This window comes from Homarus americanus, unplaced genomic scaffold, assembly GCF_018991925.1.
Source record: "Homarus americanus isolate GMGI-L3 unplaced genomic scaffold, GMGI_Hamer_2.0 scaffold39675, whole genome shotgun sequence".
NCBI lineage: Eukaryota > Metazoa > Arthropoda > Malacostraca > Decapoda > Nephropidae > Homarus > Homarus americanus.
The window spans coordinates 15,390,083-15,413,698 of NW_024736071.1; the positions used below are offsets into that span (position 1 = coordinate 15,390,083).

General features: G+C 51.6%; 1 protein-coding gene across 10 annotated transcripts in view; it reads right to left on the reverse strand.

Annotated features, from left to right (window-relative positions):
• LOC121871815 (eye-specific diacylglycerol kinase-like) overlaps positions 1 to 19,679 on the reverse strand; it is a 160,998-nt gene extending 141,319 nt beyond the window's left edge. For all 10 annotated transcript variants that reach the window (XR_006089954.1, XR_006089953.1, XR_006089952.1 and 7 more), the window contains exons 1-2: positions 18,380 to 19,679; positions 15,072 to 15,234 (exon numbers count right to left, since the gene is read on the reverse strand). Coding sequence is in view for 2 of the 10 variants with exons in the window: in XM_042374317.1 (XP_042230251.1) it covers positions 15,072 to 15,234; positions 18,380 to 19,539 (1,323 nt within the window). In the remaining 8 variants the exon portion in view is untranslated. The remainder of the gene's footprint in view (positions 1 to 15,071; positions 15,235 to 18,379) is intronic.
• Between the last annotated feature and the right edge of the window lie 3,937 nt (positions 19,680 to 23,616).

Below are 23,616 nucleotides of genomic sequence, written 5' to 3' on the forward strand. Positions count from 1 at the left end.
TTACATATCTATTTACAAGACGTTTCCCTCTTGATCAATCACAAGGCCAGTTACGTATCTATTTTCAATCATCTTCCCACTCGACTAATGGCGAAGTTAGTTTCCTATTTATTTACATTTCTCTTCTTTCCTCTCAACCAATCACAAGGCCAGTTACACACTCAATCATCCTTCTCCTCCTTTCTCCCCAGCCAATCAGTAACCCGGTCACATACTTTCACGACTTCCCCGACCCTCCGTGACGTCAGTCCCCGCAGGCTGTCAATATCAGCTGTTATTGACAGCTTCTATAACAGACAGGTGCTTTAGGTTGCTATTGCACTTCCTGTCTAACTTACCGGTACACTTCTGTGACCTTGTGAGTGAGTGAGTCAGTGGGTGTGTGAGTCAGTGAGTGATTCAGTGAGTGTGTGAGTGAGTGAGTCAGTGAGTGTGTGAGTTAATGAGTGTGCGTGTCAGTGAGTGTGCGAGTCAGTGAGTGAGTGAGTGAGTGAGTCAGCGTGTGAGTCAGTCAGTGAGTGTGAGTCAGTGAGTGTGTAAGTCAGTGAGTGAGTCAGTGAAGTGAATGGATAAGACCTCCAAGCTCACTCCACTTGACCAATAAGTTCACATCATCATAATTGTATCGAGGTAAGTTCGGATCAGATTCGAGTCCCCTGAATGAGACGATCGATACGAATTAACCCCGAGATGACTTGAAATCCAGAGAGAGATAATGTTGATTTCTCTTAGAGACATCGCCACTGTGGGCAGAGAGGATGACCAATTATTCGCCTGGCGAAGATATGGGTGTACTGTATTACCCACCTACATCACCCACCTACACTCACCTCCATCACCCCACCTATTTACACCCACCTCATCACACCACCTCCATCACCCACCTCATCACCCACCACCCACCCACACCCACCCCATCACCCACCCACACCCACCTCATCAACCACCTACACCCACCTCATCACCCACCCATCACCCACCCACACCCACCCCATCACCCACCCACCCCATCACCCACCTGCACCCACCCTCATCACCCACCCACACCCACCCCATCAACCACCTACACCCACCCCATCACCCACCTACACCCACCCCATCACCCACCCACACACCCACCCCATCACCCACCTACACCCACCTCATCACCCACCTACACCCACCTCATCATCCACCTACACCCACCTCATCATCCACCTGCACCCACCTACACCTACCTCATCACCCACCTCATCACCCACCTACACCATCCATGAGACACAGCAACCGTCGTCGTCATGCCAACCCTCCACCACCAGCTTCAAGTGGGATCTCGACTAATAAGCCTCAAGCTACACCTCAACACGTGGGTTGTTCTTCACTACACCAATTTGTTCAGTGTTCATTATTGTAGTTTGAACAAGTGGGTTTACTGTCCTCTACTAATGTTAATTTTTCAATACTGTAGATTCAACATATGGTATCCTTAATAAAAATGTGTTCATTGTTAAAAAATATCGTGGATATTGTATATGAGACAATAAAAGTTCAATGTTCAAATCAACGTGGATAGTGTACAAGACTAATGTTCAATGTTCAAAAGAAAATCATCAATTCATGGTGTACAATGTCGTTTAAGATAGTCACTCATTCAATGTTCAATACTTCTCCTTTAAATTGTCATTATCATCCCACACCCAGGTATGTTCACTGTTCAGTATTGTACCTTTAAGAGAGCCGCACATCGTCCTTGACAAACATATGTTCAATGTTCAATACTGTACCTTAAGCGGTGTATTCGACTTCAACATCGGTATGTTTAATGTTCAATACTGCAACTGTCAGAAGTGTGTATCGTCTCTAGTGCCAGTTTGTTCAGTGTTCAAATCTGAAGGTTCACTCCACAAATTTATATTGACAGTAGTTCATTTGTTGTGTTCAGTGCTTCATTTTTAAAAGGGACGTGTAACAGCCTGGCTCTCGTGTGTTCAATGTTCAATACTGCAACTTTAATGGTCGTGCATAACTTCCTGGCACAAATGTGTTCAATGTTCAAAAATCCAGCTTTAACCCTTGACCGCATACCGTTCAACACAGACACAACACCAACAGGGAGGCGGCCTACAACCATGTGTCCCCTCCACAACACCAGCAGGGAGGCGGCCTACAACCATGTGTCCCCTCCACAACACCAACAGGGAGGCGGCCTACAACCATGTGTCCCCTCCACAACACCAGCAGGGAGGCGGCCTACAACCATGTGTCCCCTCCACAACACCAGCAGGGAGGCGGCGGCCTACAACCATGTGTCCCCTCCACAACACCAGCAGGGAGGCGGCCTACAACCATGTGTCCCTCCACAACACCAGCAAGGAGGCGGCCACAACCATGTCCCCTCCAACACCAGCAGGGAGGCGGCCTACAACCATGTGTCCCTCCACAACACCAGCAAGGAGGCGGCCTACAACCATGTGTCCCTCCACAACACCAGCAGGGAGGCGGCCTACAACCATGTCCCCTCCACAACACCAGCAAGGGGCGGCCTACAACCATGTCCTCACAACACCAGCAGGGAGGCGGCCTACAACCATGTGTCCCTCCACAACACCAGCAGGCGGCCTACCATTTCCCTCACAACACCAGCAGGGAGGCGGCCTACAACCATGTGTCCCCTCCACAACACCAACAGGGGGCGGCCTACAACCATGTGTCCCTCCACAACACCAGCAGAGGCGGCCTACAACCATGTCCCTCCACAACACCAACAGGGAGGCGGCCTACAACCATGTGTCCCCTCCACAACACCAGCAGCGAGGCGGCCTACAACCATGTCCCCTCCACAACACCAGCAGGGAGGCGGCCTACAACCATGTCCTCCACAACACCAGCAGGAGAGGCCTACAACCATGTGTCCCTCCACAACACCAGCAGGGAGGCGGCCTACAACCATGTGTCCCTCCACAACACCAGCAGGAGGCCACCAGCCAGTGTCCCTCACACACCAGCAGGGAGCGGCCTACAACCATGTGTCCCTCCACAACACCAGCAGGGAGGCGGCTACAACCATGTGTCCCTCCACAACACAGCAGGGAGGCGGCCTACAACCATGTCCCCTCCACAACACCAACAGGGAGGCCTACAACCATGTGTCCCTCCACCACCAGCAGGGGCCACAACCATGTCCCTCCACAACACCAGCAGGGGCGGCCTACAACCATGTCCCTCCCTGCCAGCAGGGAGGCAGCCTACAACCATGTGTCCCCTCCACAACACCAGCAGGGAGGCGGCCTACAACCATGTGTCCCCTCCACAACACCAGCAGGGGCGACAAACCATGTGTCCCCCACAACACCAACAGGAGGCGGCCTACAACCATGTGTCCCTCCACAACACCAACAGGGAGGCGGCCTACAACATGTGTCCCCTCCACAGCACCAACAGGGAGGCGGCCTACAACCATGTGTCCCTCCACAACACCAGCAGGGAGGCGGCCTACAACCATGTGTCCCCTCCACAACACCAGCAGGGAGGCAACCTACAACCATGTCCCCTCCACAACACCAGCAGGGGAGGCGGCCTACAAACATGTGTCCCTCCACAACACCAGCAGGAGGCGGCCTACAACCATGTGTCCCTCCACAACACCAACAGGGAGGCGGCCTACAACCATGTGTCCCCTCCACAGCACCAGCAGGAGGCGGCCTACAACCATGTGTCCCTCCACAACACCAAGAGAGGCGGCCTACAACCATGTGTCCCCTCACAACACCAGCAGGAGGCGGCCTACAACCATGTGTCCCTCCACAACACCAGCAGGGAGGCGGCCTACAACTGTCCCCTCACAACACCAGCAGGGAGGCGGCCTACAACCATGTGTCCCCTCCACAACACCAGCAGGGAGGCGGTCTACAACCATGTGTCCCTCCACAACACCAACAGGAGGCGGCCTACAACCATTGTCCCTCCACAACACCAGCAGAGGCGCCTGTGTCCCTCCACAACACCAGCAGGGCGGCCTACAACCATGTCCCCTCCACAACACCAGCAGGAGGCGGCCTACAACCATGTGTCCCCTCCACAACACCAGCAGGAAGGCGGCCTACAACCCCCTCACACAACAGCAGGAGGCCTCAACCATGTGTCCCTCGACAACACCAGCAGGAGGCGGCCTACAACCATGTCCCTCCACAACACCAACAGGAGGCGGCCTACAACCATGTGTCCCTCGACAACACCAGCGGGAGGCGGCCTACAACCATGTCCCTCCACAACACCAGCAGGGGCGGCCTACAACCATGTGTCCCCTCGACAACACCAGCAGGGCGGCCTACAACCATGTGTCCCTCCACAGCACCAACAGGGAGGCGGCCTACAACCATGTGTCCCTCCACAACACCAGCAGGGAGGCGGCCTACAACCATGTGTCCCCTCCACAACACCAGCAGGGCGGCCTACAACCATGTGTCCCTCACAACACCAGCAGGGAGGCGGCCTACAACCATGTGTCCCTCGACAACACCAGCAGGAGGCGGCCTACAACCATGTGTCCCTCCACAACACCAGCAGGGAGGCGACCTACAACCACGTGTCCCTCCACAACACCAGCAGGGAGGCGGCCTACAACCATGTGTCCCTCCACAACACCAGCAGGGAGGCGACCTACAACCATGTGTCCCTCGACAACACCAGCAGAGGCGGACAACCATGTTCCCTCACAACACCAGCGGGAGGCGGCCTACAACCATGTGTCCCTCCCGCACCACAGGCCCTACAACCATGCCTCACAACACCAACAGGAGGCGGCCTACAACCATGTGTCCCCTCCACAACACCAGCAGGGGAGGCGGCCTACAACCATGTGTCCCTCACAACACCAGCAGGAGGCGGCCTACAACCATGTGTCCCTCACAACACAGCAGGGAGGCGGCCTACAACCATGTCCCCTCCACAACACCAGCAGGAGGCGGCCTACAACCATGTGTCCCTCCACAACACCAGCAGGGAGGCGGCCTACAACCATGTGTCCCTCCACAACACCAACAGGAGGCGGCCTACAACCATGTGTCCCTCCACAACACCAACAGGAGGCGGCCTACAACATGTCCCTCCACAACACCAGCAGGAGGCGGCCTACAACCATGTGTCCCCTCACAACACCAGCAGGGAGGCGGCCTACAACCATGTGTCCCCCACAACACCAGCAGGGGGCGGCTACAACCATGTCCCTCCAACACCAGCAGGGGCGGACACCATGTGTCCCTCCACAACACCAACAGGAGGCGGCCTACAACCATGCCTCCAACACCAACAGGGGCCCACCTGTCCCTCCACAACACCAGCAGGGAGGCGGCCTACAACCATGTGTCCCCTCACAACACCAGCGGGAGCGGCCTACAACCATGTGTCCCTCCACAACACCAGCAGGGCGGCCTACAACCATGTCCCTCACAACACCAGCAGGGGCGGCCTGCAACCATGTCCCCTCCACAACACCAACAGAGGCGGCCTACAACCATGTGTCCCTCCACAACACCAACAGGGAGGCGGCCTACAACCATGTCCCCTCCACAACACCAGCAGGGAGGCGGCCTACAACCATGTGTCCCCTCCACAACACCAGCAGGGAGGCGGCCTACAACCATGTGTCCCTCCACAACACCAATAGGGAGGCGGCCTACAACCATGTGTCCCTCCACAACACCACCAACAGGAGGCGGCCTACAACCATGTCCCTCTACAACACCAACAGGAGGCGGCCTACAACATGTGTCCCTCCACAACACCAACAGGAGGCGGCCTACAACCTCCCTCCACAACACCAGCAGGGAGGCCTACAACCATGTGTCTCCTCCACAACACCAGCAGGAGGCGGCCTACAACCATGTGTCCCCTCCACAACACTAGCACCTGTTCAGCGCCACGTACATGTTCACTATTCACTCTCCATTAAAAGAACCTGGCGTTCACATAAACAGGGTGTTCAGAGTTCAACCACCCAAGTGAGGCTGGTGAACAGTTACTAAAACAAAAAGTAAAAATAAAAAGTAAAACAGAGGAATTACATTAATCCAGTGTGCGTTCTGGCAGGTTAATCCTCTTTAAGTAGGATTATAAGTTCAATCACCGAGATATGTGGTGCATTGTTATTGTTATTTACTGTATTGTTAGTGTTATTGTTGTTATTTTTATAATAATGTTATTTTGTTGTTCTGTTATTGTTATTGTTATTTACTGTAATGTTAGTGTTATTGTTGTTATTGTTATTAGTAAAGTTATCTCTGTTTTGTTGTTTGTTATTCCTGGTATTGTTATTGTTATGTTTCTGTTGTCATTATATTATGTAGTTGCTATTTTAATCTTTGTTACTACTAATGCCTTCGCTATTGTTTTTGTTTCGTATCGTTAATAATGTAATACGATGACGATGACGATGACGATTGATTCCAAGAACGAGTTAACTGACCTTCTTGAGAGACTTGGTGAGACTACTGCCCTTCCCCTTCCTTCCTTCCTTCCTTCCTTCTACCCCTTCCCTCAGTATCTCCATCCCCCCTTCCCCCTCTCCCGTAGGTGTCTCCATCCCCCCTCCCCCCCCAACCCCACCGTCACCCACTCAGTTGTTGGGAGAATATGCGACCATCATCACTGAGCATTATAAATCATTGTTCTAACTCAGCCTTCATTATCATACCTTCGCTTTATGGAGCTAGACAGCATGATTATACTTGCCTTGACGACCCATCATACTCATGGCCCCTCACAATGAGTATAATCATCATGCACAATGAGTATAATTAATGTGACATGATAGAGTAGGTCATTATCGTGAGTCATTATTATTCTAGGTACCCCACCCACCCGCGACACAGGTACAAGTCACCATCACCACCCGCGACACAGGTACAACGTCCACCATACCACCCGCGACACAGGTAACGTCCATCACCCACCTGCTACACAGGTACAACACCCACCACCACCCGCGACACAGGTACAACACCCACCACCACCCGCGACACAGGTACAACACCCACCACCACCCGCTACACAGGTACAACGCCCACCACCCGCGACACAGGTACAACACCCACCACCACCCGCGACACCAAGTTTCAACACCCACCACCACCGCGACACAGGTACAACACCCACCACCACCCGCGACCAGGTACAACACCCACCACCACCCGCGACACAGGTACAACACCCCACCTGCAGGTACAACGCCCACCACCACCCGCTACGGTACAACGCCACCACCACCCGCTACACAGGTACAACACCCCACCACCACCCGCGACACAGGTACAACACCCACCACCACCGCGACACAGGTACAACACCCACCACCACCCGCGACACAGGTACAACACCCACCACCACCCGCGACACAGGTACAGCACCCACCACCACCGCGACAGGTACAACGCCCACCACCACCCGCGACACAGGTACAACACCGCCACCCGCGACACAGGTACAACACCCGCCACCCGCGACACAGGTACAACACCACCACCACCCCGCGACACGGGTACAACACCCACCACCACCCGCGACACAGGTACAACACCCACCACCACCGCGACACAGGTACAACACCCACCACCACCCGCGACACAGGTACAACACCACCACCCGCGACACAGGTACAACACCCACCACCCGCGACACAGGTACACCACCACCACCCGCAACACAGGTACAACACCCACCACCACCGCGACACAGGTACAACACCCACCACCACCCGCGACACAGGTACAACGCCCACCACCACCCGCTACACAGGTACAACGCCACCACCACCCGACACAGGTACCAACACCCACCACCACCGCACACAGGTACAACACCCACCACCACGCGACACAGGTACAACACCCACCACCACCGCTACACAGGTACAACACCCACCACCACCCGCGACACAGGTACAACACCCACCACCACCCGCGACACAGGTACAACCCACCACCACCGCGACACAGGTACAACACCCACCACCACCGCGACACAGGTACAACACCCACCACCACCCGCGACACAGGTACAACACCCACCACCACCCGCGACACAGGTACAACACCACCACCACCCGCGACACAGTGCAACACCCACCACCGCGACACAGGTACAACACCACCACCACCCGCGACACAGGTACCAACACCCACCACCACCCGCTACACAGGTACACACCCATCACCACCGCGACACAGGTACAACACCCACCACCACCCGCTACACAGGTACAACACCACCACCACCCGCGACACAGGTACAACACCATCACCACCCGCTACACAGGTACAACACCCATCACCACCCGCGACACAGGTACAACACCCACCACCACCCGCCACACAGGTACAACACCCACCACCACCGCGACACAGGCACAACACCACCACCACCCGCGACACAGGTACAACACCCACCACCACCCACACAGGTGCAAACACCACCACCACCCCGACACAGGTACAACCCCACCACCACCCGCTACACAGGCATAACACCCACCACCACCGCTACACAGGCACAACACCACCACCACCCGCGACACAGGTACAAATGCCCACCACCACCCGCGACACAGGTACAACACCCACCACCACCCGGACACAGGTACAAACCCACCACCACCGCGACACAGGTACAACACCCACCACCACCCGCAACAGGTACAACACCCACCACCACCCGCACACAGGTACAACACCACCACCACCGCCACACAGGTACAACACCCACCACCACCCGCGACACAGGTACAACACCCACCACCACCCGCGACACAGGTACAACACCCACCACCACCCGCGACACAGGTACACCCACCACCACCCCGACACACAGGTACAACACCCACCACCCCACCCGTGACACAGGTACAACACCCACCACCACCCGCGACACAGGTACAACACCCACCACCACCCGCGACACAGGTACAACACCCACCACCACCTGCCACACAGGTACAACACCCACCACCACCGCGACACAGGTACAACACCCACCGCCACCTGCGACACAGGTAACACCCACCACCACCTGACACAGGTACAACACCCACCACCACCCGCGACACAGGTACAACACCCACCACCACCCGCGACACAGGTGGCTAACGTCCACCACCACCCAAGCTACACAGGCAACACCCACCACCACCATGACACACAGGTACACACCCACCACCACCACACACAGGTACAACACCCACCACCACCCGCGACACAGGTACAACACCCACCACCACCGCGACACAGGTACAACGCTCCACCACCACCCGCGACACAGGTACAACGCTCCACCACCACCCGCGACACAGGTACAACACCCACCACCACCCATGCGACAGGGTACAACACCCACCACCACCAAGCGACACAGGTACAACACCCCCCACCACCTGCGACACAGGTACACACCCACCACCACCGCGACACAGGAATAACACCCACCACACACAGGTACAACACCCACCACCACCCATGACACAGGTACAACACCCACCACCACCAGCACAGGTACATCACCACACCACCCGCGACACAGGTACAACACCCACCACCACCCACGACACAGGTACAACACCACCACCACCCGACACAGGTACAACACCCACCACCACCCGCGACACAGGTACAACACTCCACCACCACCCGCGACACAGGTACAACACCCACCACCACCGCGACACAGGTACAACACCCACCACCACCCGCGACACAGGACACCACCCACCACCACCACACAGGTACAACACCCACCGCCACCCACACAGTACAACACCCACCACCACCCGCGACACACAACACCCACCACCACCCGCGACACAGGCACAACACTCCACCACCACCCGCGACAGGTACAAACACCACCACCACCGCGACAGGTCAACCCACCACCACCGCGACACAGGTACAACCCACCACCACCAGCGACACAGGTACAACACCCACCACCACCCGCGACACGGGTACAATACCCCATCACCACCCGCGACACAGGTACAACGTCCACCACGCCACACCCGCGACACAGGTACAACCCCACCACCACCGCACACGGAATACCCACCACCCACCCGCGACACAGGTACAACGTCCACCATCACCACCGCGACACAGGTACACGCCCACCACCACCCGCGACACAGGTACAACGCCCACCACCACCCGCGACACAGGTACAACGCCCACCACCACCCGCACAGGTACAACCACCACACCACCGCGACACAGGTACAACGCCCACCACCACCCGCGACACAGGTCCAACACCCACCACCACCCGCGACACAGGTGCAACACCCACCACCACCCGCGACACAGGTACAACACCCACCACCACCCGCGACACAGGTACAACACCACCACCACCCGCGACACAGGTACAACACCCACCACCACCGCGACACAGGTACCAACGTCCACCACCACCCGCGACCAGGTACAACACCACCACCACCCACGCGACACAGGTACAACACCCACCACCACCCGCGACACATGTAGCACCACCCCACCACCACCGCGACACGGGTACAACACCCACCACCACCCGCGACACAGGTACAACACCCACCACCACCCGCGACACAGGTACAACACCATCCCCACCACCCGCGACACAGGTACAACACCCACCACCACCGCGACACCAGGTACAACGATCCACCATCACCCGCGACACAGGTACAACACCACCCACCACCACCCGCGACACAGGTACAACGCCCACCACCACCCGCGACACAGGTGCAACACCACCCACCACCACCCGCGACACAGGTACAACACCCACCACCACCCGCGACACAGGTACAACACCCACCACCACCGCGACACAGGTACAACACCACCACCACCCGCGACACAGGTACAGCACCCACCACCCGCGACACAGTGCAACACCACCACCACCCGCGACACGGGTACCAGCACCACCACCACCCGCGACACAGGTACAACACCACCACCACCCGCGACCAGGTCAACACCACCACCACCGCGACACAGGTACCAACACCCACCACCACCCACGACACAGGTGCAACACCCACCACCACCCGCGACACGGGTAACACCACCACCACCCGCACACAGGTACAACACCCACCACCACCCGCGACACAGGTACAACACCCCACCACCCGCGACACAGGTACAACGCCCACCACCACCGCGACACAGGTACAACACCCACCACCACCCGCTACACGGGTACAACACCCACCACACCACCCACGACACAGGTACAACACCACACCACCCGCGACACAGGTACAACACCACCACCACCCGCTACACAGGTACAACACCCACCACCGCGACACAGGTCAACACCCACCACCACCCGCGACACAGGTACAACACCCACCACCAACCCGCGACACAGGTGCAACACCCACCACCACCCGCGACACAGGTGCAACCCACCATCACCACCCGCGACACAGTACAACACCCACCACCACCCGCGACACAGGTACAACACCCACCACCACCCGCGACACAGGTGCAGCACCCACCACCACCGCGACACAGGTACAACACCACCACCACCCGCGACACAGGTACAACACCCACCACCACCGCGACACAGGTACAACACCACCACCACCCGCGACACAGGTACAACACCACCACCACCCGCCACAGGTACAACACCCACCACACCCGCGACACAGGTACAACACCACCACCACCCGCGACACAGGTACAACACCCACCACCACCCGCGACACAGGTACAACACCCACCACCACCCGCGACACAGGTACAACGTCCACCATCACCACCCGCGACACAGGTACAACACCACCACCACCCGCGACACAGGTACAACACCCACCACCACCCGCGACACAGGTACAACACCCACCACCACCCGCGACACAGGTACAACACCACCACCACCCGCGACACAGGTACAACGTCCACCATCACCACCCGCGACACAGGTACAACACCCACCACCGCGACACAGGTACAACACCCACCACCACCCGCGACACAGGTACAACACCCACCACCACCCGCGACACAGGTACAACACCCACCACCACCCGCGACACAGGTACGCTCACTACATATAATTCACATCCCATTAACGACCGCAATGGCAAGAGACGTGACGTGACTAGAGTGTGTGAACGTGAGGCAATCTGTCTGTCTGTCTGTCTGTCTGTCTGTGTCTATCTATTTCTGTCTGTCTGTGTCTATCTATTTCTGTCTATCTGTCTCTATCTATCTCTGTCCGTCTCTCTGTGTCTGTTTACATCAAAATCCTACAGTCTGAAAGTCCGTCTGTCAATCCGTCTGTTTGTATCTGTCTACGTTCGAATCCGACAGTCCGAAAGTCCGTCCGTCTGTCAGTGTCTGTCTATGTCTACGTCCAAGTTCGTCCGTCTGTCAGTCCGTCCATCTATGTCAGTTCGTCTGTCCGTCCGTCTGTGTGTGTGTGTGTGTGTGTGTGTCAATTCGTCTGTCCGTCCGTCTATGTGTCAGTTCGTCTGTCCGTCCGTCTGTGTGTCAGTTATTCTCATCCCAATTAAATTACTTCCCGGTTATTATCACCATTTATTGTAATTTTAGCATTCACTATCATTCATCATTATTCATTATCATTCATCATTATACATTGTCGCTATCATTCATCATCATTTATTATCATTCACTATCATTCATTATTCACTATCATTCATCATTATTCATTATTATCCATTAATATTCACTATCATTCATCATCATTCATCATCCTCCCTTATCATTCATTATCATTCATCATCTTTCATTATCATTCACTATCATTCATCATTATCCATTATCATTCACTGTCATTCATCATTATACATTGTCAGTCGCTATCATTCATCATTACCCATTATCATTCATCATTACCCATTATCATTCATCATCCTCCATTATCATTCACTATCATTCATCATTATCGTTCTAAACTCGTGAACGAAAGCCCACGTTATGCATTATCATCTATTGTCAAAATGAACGAAGGCTTCACGGATATACACAAAGTAATATACAAGTTATTTTGGAAAGACATAAATCGGTCGAATAATTATTGGAAGAGTGAAATATAAGTAACGCAATAACACGGGAATTAAAAATGATGATCTGAATAAATGGCTGACTAAGCTAATAAACACGAGTAAAAACGTGGAGAAAAAAATTAAATCTCTTTGTTTGGAGATTTTTTTTTTTATGTTTTAGCGAGCCATGTTCTTTTTAGTTAGAAATTTGTTTTTGTTTTTAGCGATCCATGCTCTTTTTAACAACCTACGCTGCTTTAAGCGAGCCATGTTCTTTAGCGATCCATGCTCTTTCTAGGCACCAATGCTCTTTTTAGAGATCCATGCTGTTTTAAGTTACCCATGCTCTTTTTAGACACATGCTCTTTTTTAGTGACCCATGCTCTTTTTAGCGATCCATGCTGTTTTAAGTTACCCATGCTCTTTTAAACACATGCTCTTTTTTAGTGACCCATGCTCTTTTTAGCGATCCATGCTGCTTTAAGTTACCCATGCTCTTTTTAGACACATGCTCTTTTTTTAGCGAATAATTCAAATTAGTTTCCACATTCGTGCTACACGGACAGTTGGTCGGGGAAATAAACCTCAACACACAATAAACGAGCTAACGTCGGGAAAATTATACTCCTCATTCCTCTTTTTAAAACTGTACGACTTCCTCCTCTAATGACATCAGCTCTAATGTCGCTAAAATGCCGCCCATTTGGCTAAACGACGCCATTAGTATTGCTGTGGAGGTAATATATGTTGACATTAAACAAACCTCCCTGGCATCACAAAAACGGAGAGTATAAACAAAACCTCTGGCAAAAATGGGTCAAGTTTAATGGTAAATATTTCGAGTCAACAATATAAATTAATACTAAGTGTCTTGTTTTATAAATTAAGTATATTAAGTCTATCAAAGTATATCATAAAGTATATTTTAAAATTTTATATTAAGTAAACTATAATTATATTACGCAAGATATATTATTTTGTGATATATCGTGGTTTTTCCTACATATTTACACGAAGATTTTTAAACCACGTTAATGCCGACGAAAAAACCACATTAATTAATATCACTAACGTAGTCCGATACTCTTTGATGTCTTATTTATTTATCTATTTTTAATTTTTTGAAGAATTCTTAATACGTAAATAAGACGATATTTTTTTAGGTAAGGTAATTGATTCAATAAACATTTTTTCCTACTGAGTAAACCTACATCTTCACTGGTCAGAAGTAGAGCCAATTAATCTCTAACTTAAGAACATCCCCGAAGGTAGAGTAAATTAACCCAACTAAGAACATCCCCTGAAGGTAGAGAAATTAACCCTCAAACTCAAGAACATCCCCTGAAGGTAGAGTAAATTAACCTCTAACTAAGAACATCCCCTGAACGTAGAGAATTAACCTCTACTAGAACATCCAATGAAGAGTAAATTAACCCCTAACTTAAGAACATCCCCTGAAGGTAGAGTAAATTAACCTCTAACTTAAGAACATCCCCTGAAGGTAGAGTAAATTAACCCCTAACTTAAGAACATCCCCCGAAGGTAGAAATAACCTTAAGAACATCCCTGAAGGAGTAAATTAACCAACTTAAGAACTCCTGGGGAAAACCCAACTTAAGAACATCCCTGAAGGTAGAGTAATAACCCCAACTTAAGAACTTCCCTGAAGGTAGAGTAAATTAACCCTCAACTTAAGAACTTCCCCTGAAGGTACAGAATTAACTATCTTATGCATCCCTGAATAAAGTTAATAACTCTTAAGAACATCCCCTAAAGGTACAGTTAATCAACCTCATCTCTAAGAACATCCTGAAGGTAAAAATTAACCTTTTAAGGCACCCAAAGTACAGTTAATCAACCCTAACCAAGAACATCCCTGAAGGTAAAGTTAATTAACCCCAACATCACCTGCAAACTCACAAAATTACTAAAACGTAATTAACCACTAACATAAAACAAACTCTCCCCACACACATAGTGGTAGAATTACACCAACACCATAAGAACACCACCAGCAGGTACTCACGCAGCAGTTGTCCTCGCCGACGTAGCAAAAGTCGCCGGAGGCTGAGGTTGGGCACCACAGATGGTCCCCGTTGATGGCTCCTTCATTCCAGTCGCAGGTGGAGCGCAGGACCCGACGCTCGCCATTCTCACACTGGATCTCCACCTCAGAGTTGATGGCCTTCCTGTGGACACCAAACGAGCACCAGGTTAATGAGGGGATGGTGTTATATAATGGGGGATGGTTTATAATGGGGGGGGATGGTGTTATATAATGGGGGGGATGGTGTTATATAATGGGGATGGTGTTATATAATGGGGGGTAGTGTTATATAATGAGGGGATGGTGTTATATAATGGGGGATGGTGTTATGTAATGGGGGATGTGGTGTTATATAATGGGGGAGCTTATGTTATATAATGGGGGATGGTGTTATATAATGGGGGATGGTAGGCTATATAACGGGGGGATGGTATATATAATGGGGGGTAGTATATATAATGAGGGGATGGTGTTATTACTCAGATGATATGTAATGATGGTGTTATATAACGGGGATAGTAATATATAATGGGGGATGGTGTTACATAATGGGGATGGTGGTGTTATATAATGGGGGGATAAAGATATAATGGGGGATGGTATGTGAATGGGGGATGGTGTTATGTAATGGGGGATGGTGTTATAGGCATGGGGGATGGTGTTATGTAATGGGGGGATGGTGTTATGTAATGGGGGGATGGTGTTATATAACGGGGGATGGTGTTATATAACGTAGATGGTAAGAGATAATGGGGATGGTGTATATAATGGGAGATGGTGTTATATAATGGGGGGGAATGGTCTTATATAATGGGGGGTGTAAGGGGTAGGTTAGGGAGGACCAGAAACTGAGATTAATGGGTGATGGGTTTACATAATGGGGGGTGTGGTGTAGGTTGGGGGTCCTTAAAACACAAAATAATGGGGTAAGTTTAATGGCCCAGAAACATAGATTAAAGGGAATGATTTAATATAATGGGAGGTGTGGGAGTAAGGTAGGTTTCCTAAGAAGGTAGATTAATGGGAAGGGGGAATAGGGAGAGGTCTTAATGAGGTAGAATGAGAGGAGACAAAGGGAAAGCGGAAGAGGAGGAGAAGATAAGTGAGAGAGAAAGAGACTAATGAAGAAAATATCAAAACAACAACAATTCAAAAGAGTAAAAATATCATAAGTAAATTTATTCAGGCATAAACAACGAATTGAATAAAAAAAGATAACGATACGTGATTCTTTTTCTGGTGTAAGTTAAATAAGGTTAGATTAGGTTCGGTTAGGTTAGGTAAGGGTTGGTTAGGTTAGGTTAACAATGACTATTTCAAGGATTGTTTTTTTTTTAATTGCAGATACAAAAAAAAATTGGGTATTTTTTATAGCGCATGAAATATGTAAATTGGGAACAGCAGTGACAGATTGTGAGTTTGCATATACCACCATATTTATATTTATTTATGTGTTTTTTAATATATACAGTATATTTAGGAGATCAACTGTGACACCAGGAAATAAAAGACTAAATTAAATTGTGAGTTTCAGTACAAGGTCAGAATTAATAGTTATAAATTTATTTTATATAAAGTCCAATAACATCATGATGTGGTTGTTTTGATGTTATTACTGTGCTTTAACTATTAAGGTCTTTAAGCGTGTAAATAGGTTAGGCATTACACTATTATATTAAAAATTAAGGAAGATTAAACTCTCAAGGTTGTGACATGTTTGTTGGTTTGTGCGTCTGTGTCGGTTATATTAAATAGATGTTTCCAGAGCTGTTAGCCTATGGCACACGCACACACACACACACTACTGTAAAGGACGTATGTGTGGGGAGGAACATAAGAATGGAGGAGATCTACAGCGAGACTATTGGCCCATACTAGACAGCCCCGTTTACAACCAACCGCTATCGCTCATATAACAGCCCAGCCTATATTTAAGCTTGCCAGTGAGGAAAAGGCGACGAGAAGGGAGAAAGAAAAAAGTGAATGAAAGAAAATAGGCTGAAAGGCAGTAGCAGCATAAGGTGGAGAGAGAGAGAGAGAGAGAATGTGTTAAGCTCCCACGTCTCTGTGAGGACTACACAACGCCATCGATCGGCTCATATCTGGGGCTGCCATTGCTCCTATTGCCCACCTGCCCACCTGTTACTTCCTGTGCCGTCTGCCTGCCCTGTTGCTCCCTGTACCCATGTCTGCCCCCCTGCTGCTTCTGTACCTGTCTGCCTGCCCCACCTGTTGCTCCCTGTACCCCCTGTCTGCCTGCCCCACCTGTTGCCCCCTGTACCCTGTCAGTCTGCCCCACCTGTTGCCCCCACCTGTACCTTGTCTGCCTGCCCCACTTGTTGCCCCCCTGCCCCTGTCAGTCTGCCCCACCTGTTGCCCCTGTTGCCCTGTCTACCTACCCCACCTGTTGCTCCCTGTACCCCTGTCTGCCTGCCCCACCTGTTGCCCCTGTACCCCTGTCAGTCTGCCCCACCTGTTGCCCCCCTGTACCCTTGTCTGCCTGCTCCACCTGTGGCCCTGTACCCCTGTCTGCCTGCCCCACCTGTTGCTCCCTGTACCCTGTCAGTCTGCCCCCACCTGTTGCCCCCTGTACCCCTGTCTGCCTGCCCCACCTGTTGCTCCCTGTACCCCTGTCTGCCTGCCCCACCTGTTGCTCCCTGTACCCTGTCAGTCTGCCCCACCTGTTGCCCCCTGTACCCCTGTCTGCCTGCCCACCTGTGCTCCCTGTACCCCTGTCTGCCTGCCCCACCTGTTGCTGTACCCTGTCTGCCTGCCCACCTGTCACCAGAGGGAGAGGGAGGGGGAGGGGAGGAGGGTTCCAACGCCTGCACCTGAGAAACACCTGCTGACAGTGAGTGAGTTAGGTGTTGTAAGGAGGTAATATTAGGTGTGTAAGTAATTAGGTAATAACAATCAAGTAAGCATGTAATACTGTTTTAAATATGTGAGTTAGGAATTAAGTTCGAAAATGTGAATTATAAAATATTAATGAGTAAACAAGTGATTATGAAGTAAACAAACAAGCATAAGTGATATTTGATGCCACCAGATTATGATGTGGAAAGAAAAATAATATTTGTAACTCGGGTAATGAATCACTTACCATGTTGTATACAGTAGAAGTCAAATAGAGAATATAATCACTGCAGTACTTACCTCGTCCTGCTGGTGGCGCCTCGTTATATATTACAGGTGAGAGAGACTTGGGACAGTGGGGGATATTATTTAAGAGATGAAACAAGTAAAGAGCCGTAAAGCGAACATGCAGAGTGTTGAGGGTGACCTACTTGGCCGTCTTGGGGGAGGTCACCACAACCTTGTAGTCACCATCTTCCTCAGTTGGTAATTCGATGTCGATACTCTTGGAGCGGAGGGACTTGGGAGGTTCGAGGGAGACTGAGCGCGTGAGGCCCGCTGTGACGGACTTGAGCAGTTCCTCCGGGTCGGGGAAGCTGGCGAAGGCAAAGTCGAGGGAGGCGGCTCTGTCCCTGCGAGACGGCACCTCCAGGAACACGTCCGTCACCCCTTCCTTTCCCTCCAACCCCTCCCTGCTGCTGCTCCCGCGCTGCTGCTGGTGGAGCTGCTGCTGGTGGAGCTGCTGCTGCTGCTGCTGCTGCTGCTGCTGCTGCTGCTGCTGCTGCTGCTGCTGCTGCTCCCCTCCTCCCTGCTCCCCACTTTGCTCCCCATCACCGTACTCACTAGAGGAACCCAAGTACTGAAAGGAACCGTGGTGGCTATATCCACCATCACTTAAATCAAAACTGTTCTCCTGTGAACTGAGCTCGGTGCTCGTGTTCATACAGAAGATGGCAGGTTGACGCTCCAACTTAGGAGAGACTGTTTTACTGCGCGGCGCCGTGGCCACGCTAGTCGGTGCTTCTTCCTGCGTGGGCGACGCCGACGACGGTGAGTTAGGACTGAGCGTTACCTTGATGCGACAGATCACCTCGTGCAGCTCGTCACTCGAGCTGTCCTCGTCCCAGTCCTCGTCCTCCTCGTCCTCCACCTCCTCACGCGAGCTGTCCAGACTGCTCACGAAGTCAAGTGACATGTTGTAGGGAATTCTTCTGCCCTCACAGCCAAAGCGTCGTGACAGCGATTCTATATACACACAGTGGACGCACTGGTGGCTCGCCTTGTCAAGTGAGGATGGACGCGAGTTCTTCTTGCGGGACGAGGAGTCGGTGTCGTCGACGTCGCCACAACCAGAGTCGAAACTCTTGGAACGTTTTGGGCCGAGGTAGGGCACGCGGAGCAGAAAGGACTGCCGTTCCGCGGGTGACGAGGACGACGACGACGACTCTCGCCGTCCCGGCTTGAGCTGCATCTCGTCGAATGAAGCAGAGCGGATCTGCGGCGGAACATCCAAGCTGTTCTGTTGCTTCATCTCGGCGCCCGTGGGCGTCCGAGACCGCATAAACGTGTGTCGCAGCTTGGCGATGTTCATGGCGGGGCGTGGGTTGGGGGCGTGGGCACGTGTTACTTGGGTCGCCGGTAGCGATCCTCCCCTGGGGGTCGTGGACACCCCAGGGGCTCCTCACAAGGGCCACGTCACCCCGCCCCTCTCCGGGCTTCCCCTGACGCCAGCCCCTGTTAAATCAACAGGACATAGTAAGGTTAGTGTTTACATTATGAACTTCCCGTGCTGGGTGACCACTGGAGTGCCTCTACACAGCACACACGCCTCACTACCCATGTAAACAAACACGGACACACGTCTTCACAAACTTACTGACAAACAAATACGTACAAACACATGTATATAATTTAAACACTCATACACTCCCCACGTCCTCCCCACGTCCTCGTCACAACTAAACAGTTAAACGCGTCGTTCTGCATTACCTAACGGACCACCACACCAAGAGCCCTCAGGCATGACTCAATCATCTCATGGAATTTAATCTTTGTTAAGGGCCACCTGGCGACTCTATACCCAAACTTTACAACACAAAACTGATAGAGTTGAGGGGGTAGGATGGACACCCCCCCCCCTCACCCTCCCCTCCCTCCCTCGTAATCTCAATGATCAAGCAGTTGGATTCAATTTCAGTGAGGGAAGAGTGGAATAGAGGATGGAGGGAAGAAAGGATGGATGGAAAGGAGGAAATATATAAGTAAAGGGAGGACGAAAAGAAGAGAGGAAAGAAGGAATGGAGAAAAGACGGGGGAGGCGGAAAGAAACGGGGAGATGTAATAGTATGAAAATTTTTTGATCTGTTAATAATAATAGTAAATATAATAATAAAATAATAAAAATAATTAATAACACAATTTACCAGCAATAGTTCGTTACGCTGTTCTTTCGAAATTTAAAACAACACAACAACATTTGACAAACTCGGTAAAATACCTTCCTTCTACGTCAAACATCACCATTTAATCGATGAGAAATACGACCAATGACAACACTCGCCTGCTTCATTAATTGACTCGTTGACCCTCACCGCCACTGAGCGTTTCATTAACGTTAACCAATACCCTCGTTATACTATTGTTTTATCGAGTCTGATAATTAGTTCATTTACTGCTAATTGACGCCGCCGCTGTCCTAATTATCACAAGGGGATGCCAGTGAGGGTTTACTGTTGATATTATTGAGATGCTATTAATTATTTGTTTGTTTGTGGGGATGGTGACAGACAGACAGACAGACAGACAGACAGACAGACAGACAGACAGAGATATTCAGCCAGACAAAAAAGGGAGGGATAATTGAGGTGGGGTATAAGGAAGAAGGGAGAAGAGGGTTGGGAAATGAAGAATGAACAGATGAAGAAGAAAAGAAAGAGGAGAGGAGGAGGAGGGATATCAACACCAGCACATCTTCCATACCTGTATAATCTAGGCCATATACACACACCTCCCATACCTGTATAATCTACGCCACCTATGCACACCTTCCATACCTGTATAATATACGCCACCTACGCACACCTTCTATACCTGTATAATCCACGCCATATACACACACCTTTCATACCTGTATAATCTACGCCACATACGCACCTCTGGCTTGTAAGTATCCAATAGGCTGGCGAGGTAACCTATGATTTTCGCGTAATAAATATAAGAAGTATGATGCCAAGAAATAATGTAGACATTGTTGGACACACACACACACACACACACACACACACACACACACACACACACACACACACTATAGAAAACATTCACTGTCTAGATTATTGTCATTCAATTGTTCTATCCTCTTTGTTCAGTGTAAACTAAAATAATAATAAATTCACAAAATAAAGAAAAGCTGTCAAACTAATTAAACACATATTTACGCTCCCGTTATTAATTAAAAGTGAAGGATCTCTGGGTGAATGGAGTGGGCGGGCAGAGTGAAGGGTGGGTGGGCAGAGTGAGGGGTGGTGGGGCAGAGTGAGGAGTGGGTGGGCAGAGTGAGGAGTGGGTGGGCAGAGTGAGGAGGAGTGGGGCAGAGTGAGGAGTGGGTGGGGCAAAGTTAGGGAGGGTGGGGCAGAGGAGTGGGGGGCAGAATGAAGGGGTGGGGCGGGCAGAGTGGGAGGGGGGTGGCGGGCAGAGGAGGAGGAGGGCAAAGGGAGGTAAAAAGCAAGTTAGGGGAGGGTGGGGCAAAGTTAGGGGAGGGTGGGCAGAGTGAGGAGGGTGGGCAAAGTTAGGGAGGGGGGGGCAGAGTTAGGAGTGGGTGGGGCAGAGGAGGGAGGGCAGAGTGAGGAGGGTGGGCAGAATGAAGGGGTGGGCGGGCAGAGTGAGGGGGCAGAGGAGGGGTGGGCGGGCAGAGGAGGGGTGGGCGGGTGAATTAGCGGGTGGGCGGGCAGAGTGAGGGGTGGGCGGGAGGAGGGGTGGGCGGGCAGAGGAGGGGTGGGCGGGGCAGAGTGAGGGGAGGGCGGGCAGAGTGGGGGGTGGGCGGGCAGAGGAGGGGTGGCGGGCAGAGGAGGAGGGTGGGCAGAGGAGGAGGGGTGGGGTGGAGGAGGAGGTGGGCAGAGTGCGTGGAGCGAGCGGGTTGAGTGAGGGGTGGTGGGCAGAGTGCGGAGGGGTGGGCAGAGGAGGGGTGGATGAGTGTAGAAGAGTGGAGGGTGAGTGAGGGAGTCAACAGGTGGTGAGAGTAGGCGAGTGGTTGGAGTAAGGGGAGGAGCAGTGAGGGGGTAGGAGGAGGGGTGAGGGGAAGGAGGAGGAGGGAAGGAGGAGAGGGAAGGAGGAGTGAGGGAAGGAGGAGGAGGGAAGGAGTGAGGGAAGGAGGAGTGAAGGGGGGGTGAAGGGGGGGAGTGAAGGAGGAGGGGTGAGGGGAGGAGGGGATGAGGGGAAGGAGGGATGAGGGGAAGAAGGGGTCACATCAACATAAGTAATACACATAACACCTTAACTAACCACAACAATACAACACCACCACCACCACCTCAACAATACTACAACCACAACGCATTAAGCATCAACCAAGCGCAGACAAAACCTCTCACGAACCATTACCATAGCGAGGTATATATAGAACTAATGGCACGCGTCTTGTAAATTAATGTAGTTACTGCTAGAGACTGTCATGTTAACGTTTTCTTTTATACTCCCATAAGACCCCATGTTTTCTTGAACCTCTAAAAGAAAAAATCCATTGCTTTTTTTTTTAACCCCCGTAAACCCCTGTAACCATGGGATAAATTAGATTGGCACCAACAGCTTACTAGGCCATGTGGACCTTGTCATATCTCGATCAGACCTTCCAAATTTGGTGCAAATCCGTAAACACGTTCACGAGTTATCTCTATCTATCTATCTCTCCTGGTAATCTGATGGACTGAGCTGTGCCTGTCATCTCTATGCTTGTTATGTTACAGTCTCTCCTCCCTGTGAGAGAGCTCGTACACTGCACGTCCTGTATTACACGTTGGACTTGAGCCACGTACTGCCAGTGAGCAGATCAAGAGGATTTACCTTAATAATACAGAGGCTGGGATACTGTAAACACGGGTATAGTCAACACTGCCACTGATGGTCGTGTTTGATCACCCAGACCCAGGCATGTTGTCCAATCTCACTTGATTTATATAACTCAGGAGGAGGGTTCATGGGAGCATCATTAAGTTCCAACATAATGGATAAGACTTTAAATTAATGGTTCCTGGAGGTGGACTCACGACACAAAACAGACGACATAATCATTATTTATTAACTAGTAATCGTACCCAACACACACACACACACACACACGTACACACACACACACACACACACACACACACACACACACACACACACACACACACACACACACACACACACACACACACACACACACACACACACACACACACACACACACACACACACACACACACACACACACACACACACACACACACACACACACACACACACACACACACACACACACACACACACACACACACACACACACACACACACACACACACACACACACACACACACACACACACACACACACACACACACACACACACACACACACACACACACACACACACACACACACACACACACACACACACACACGACAGGAGAA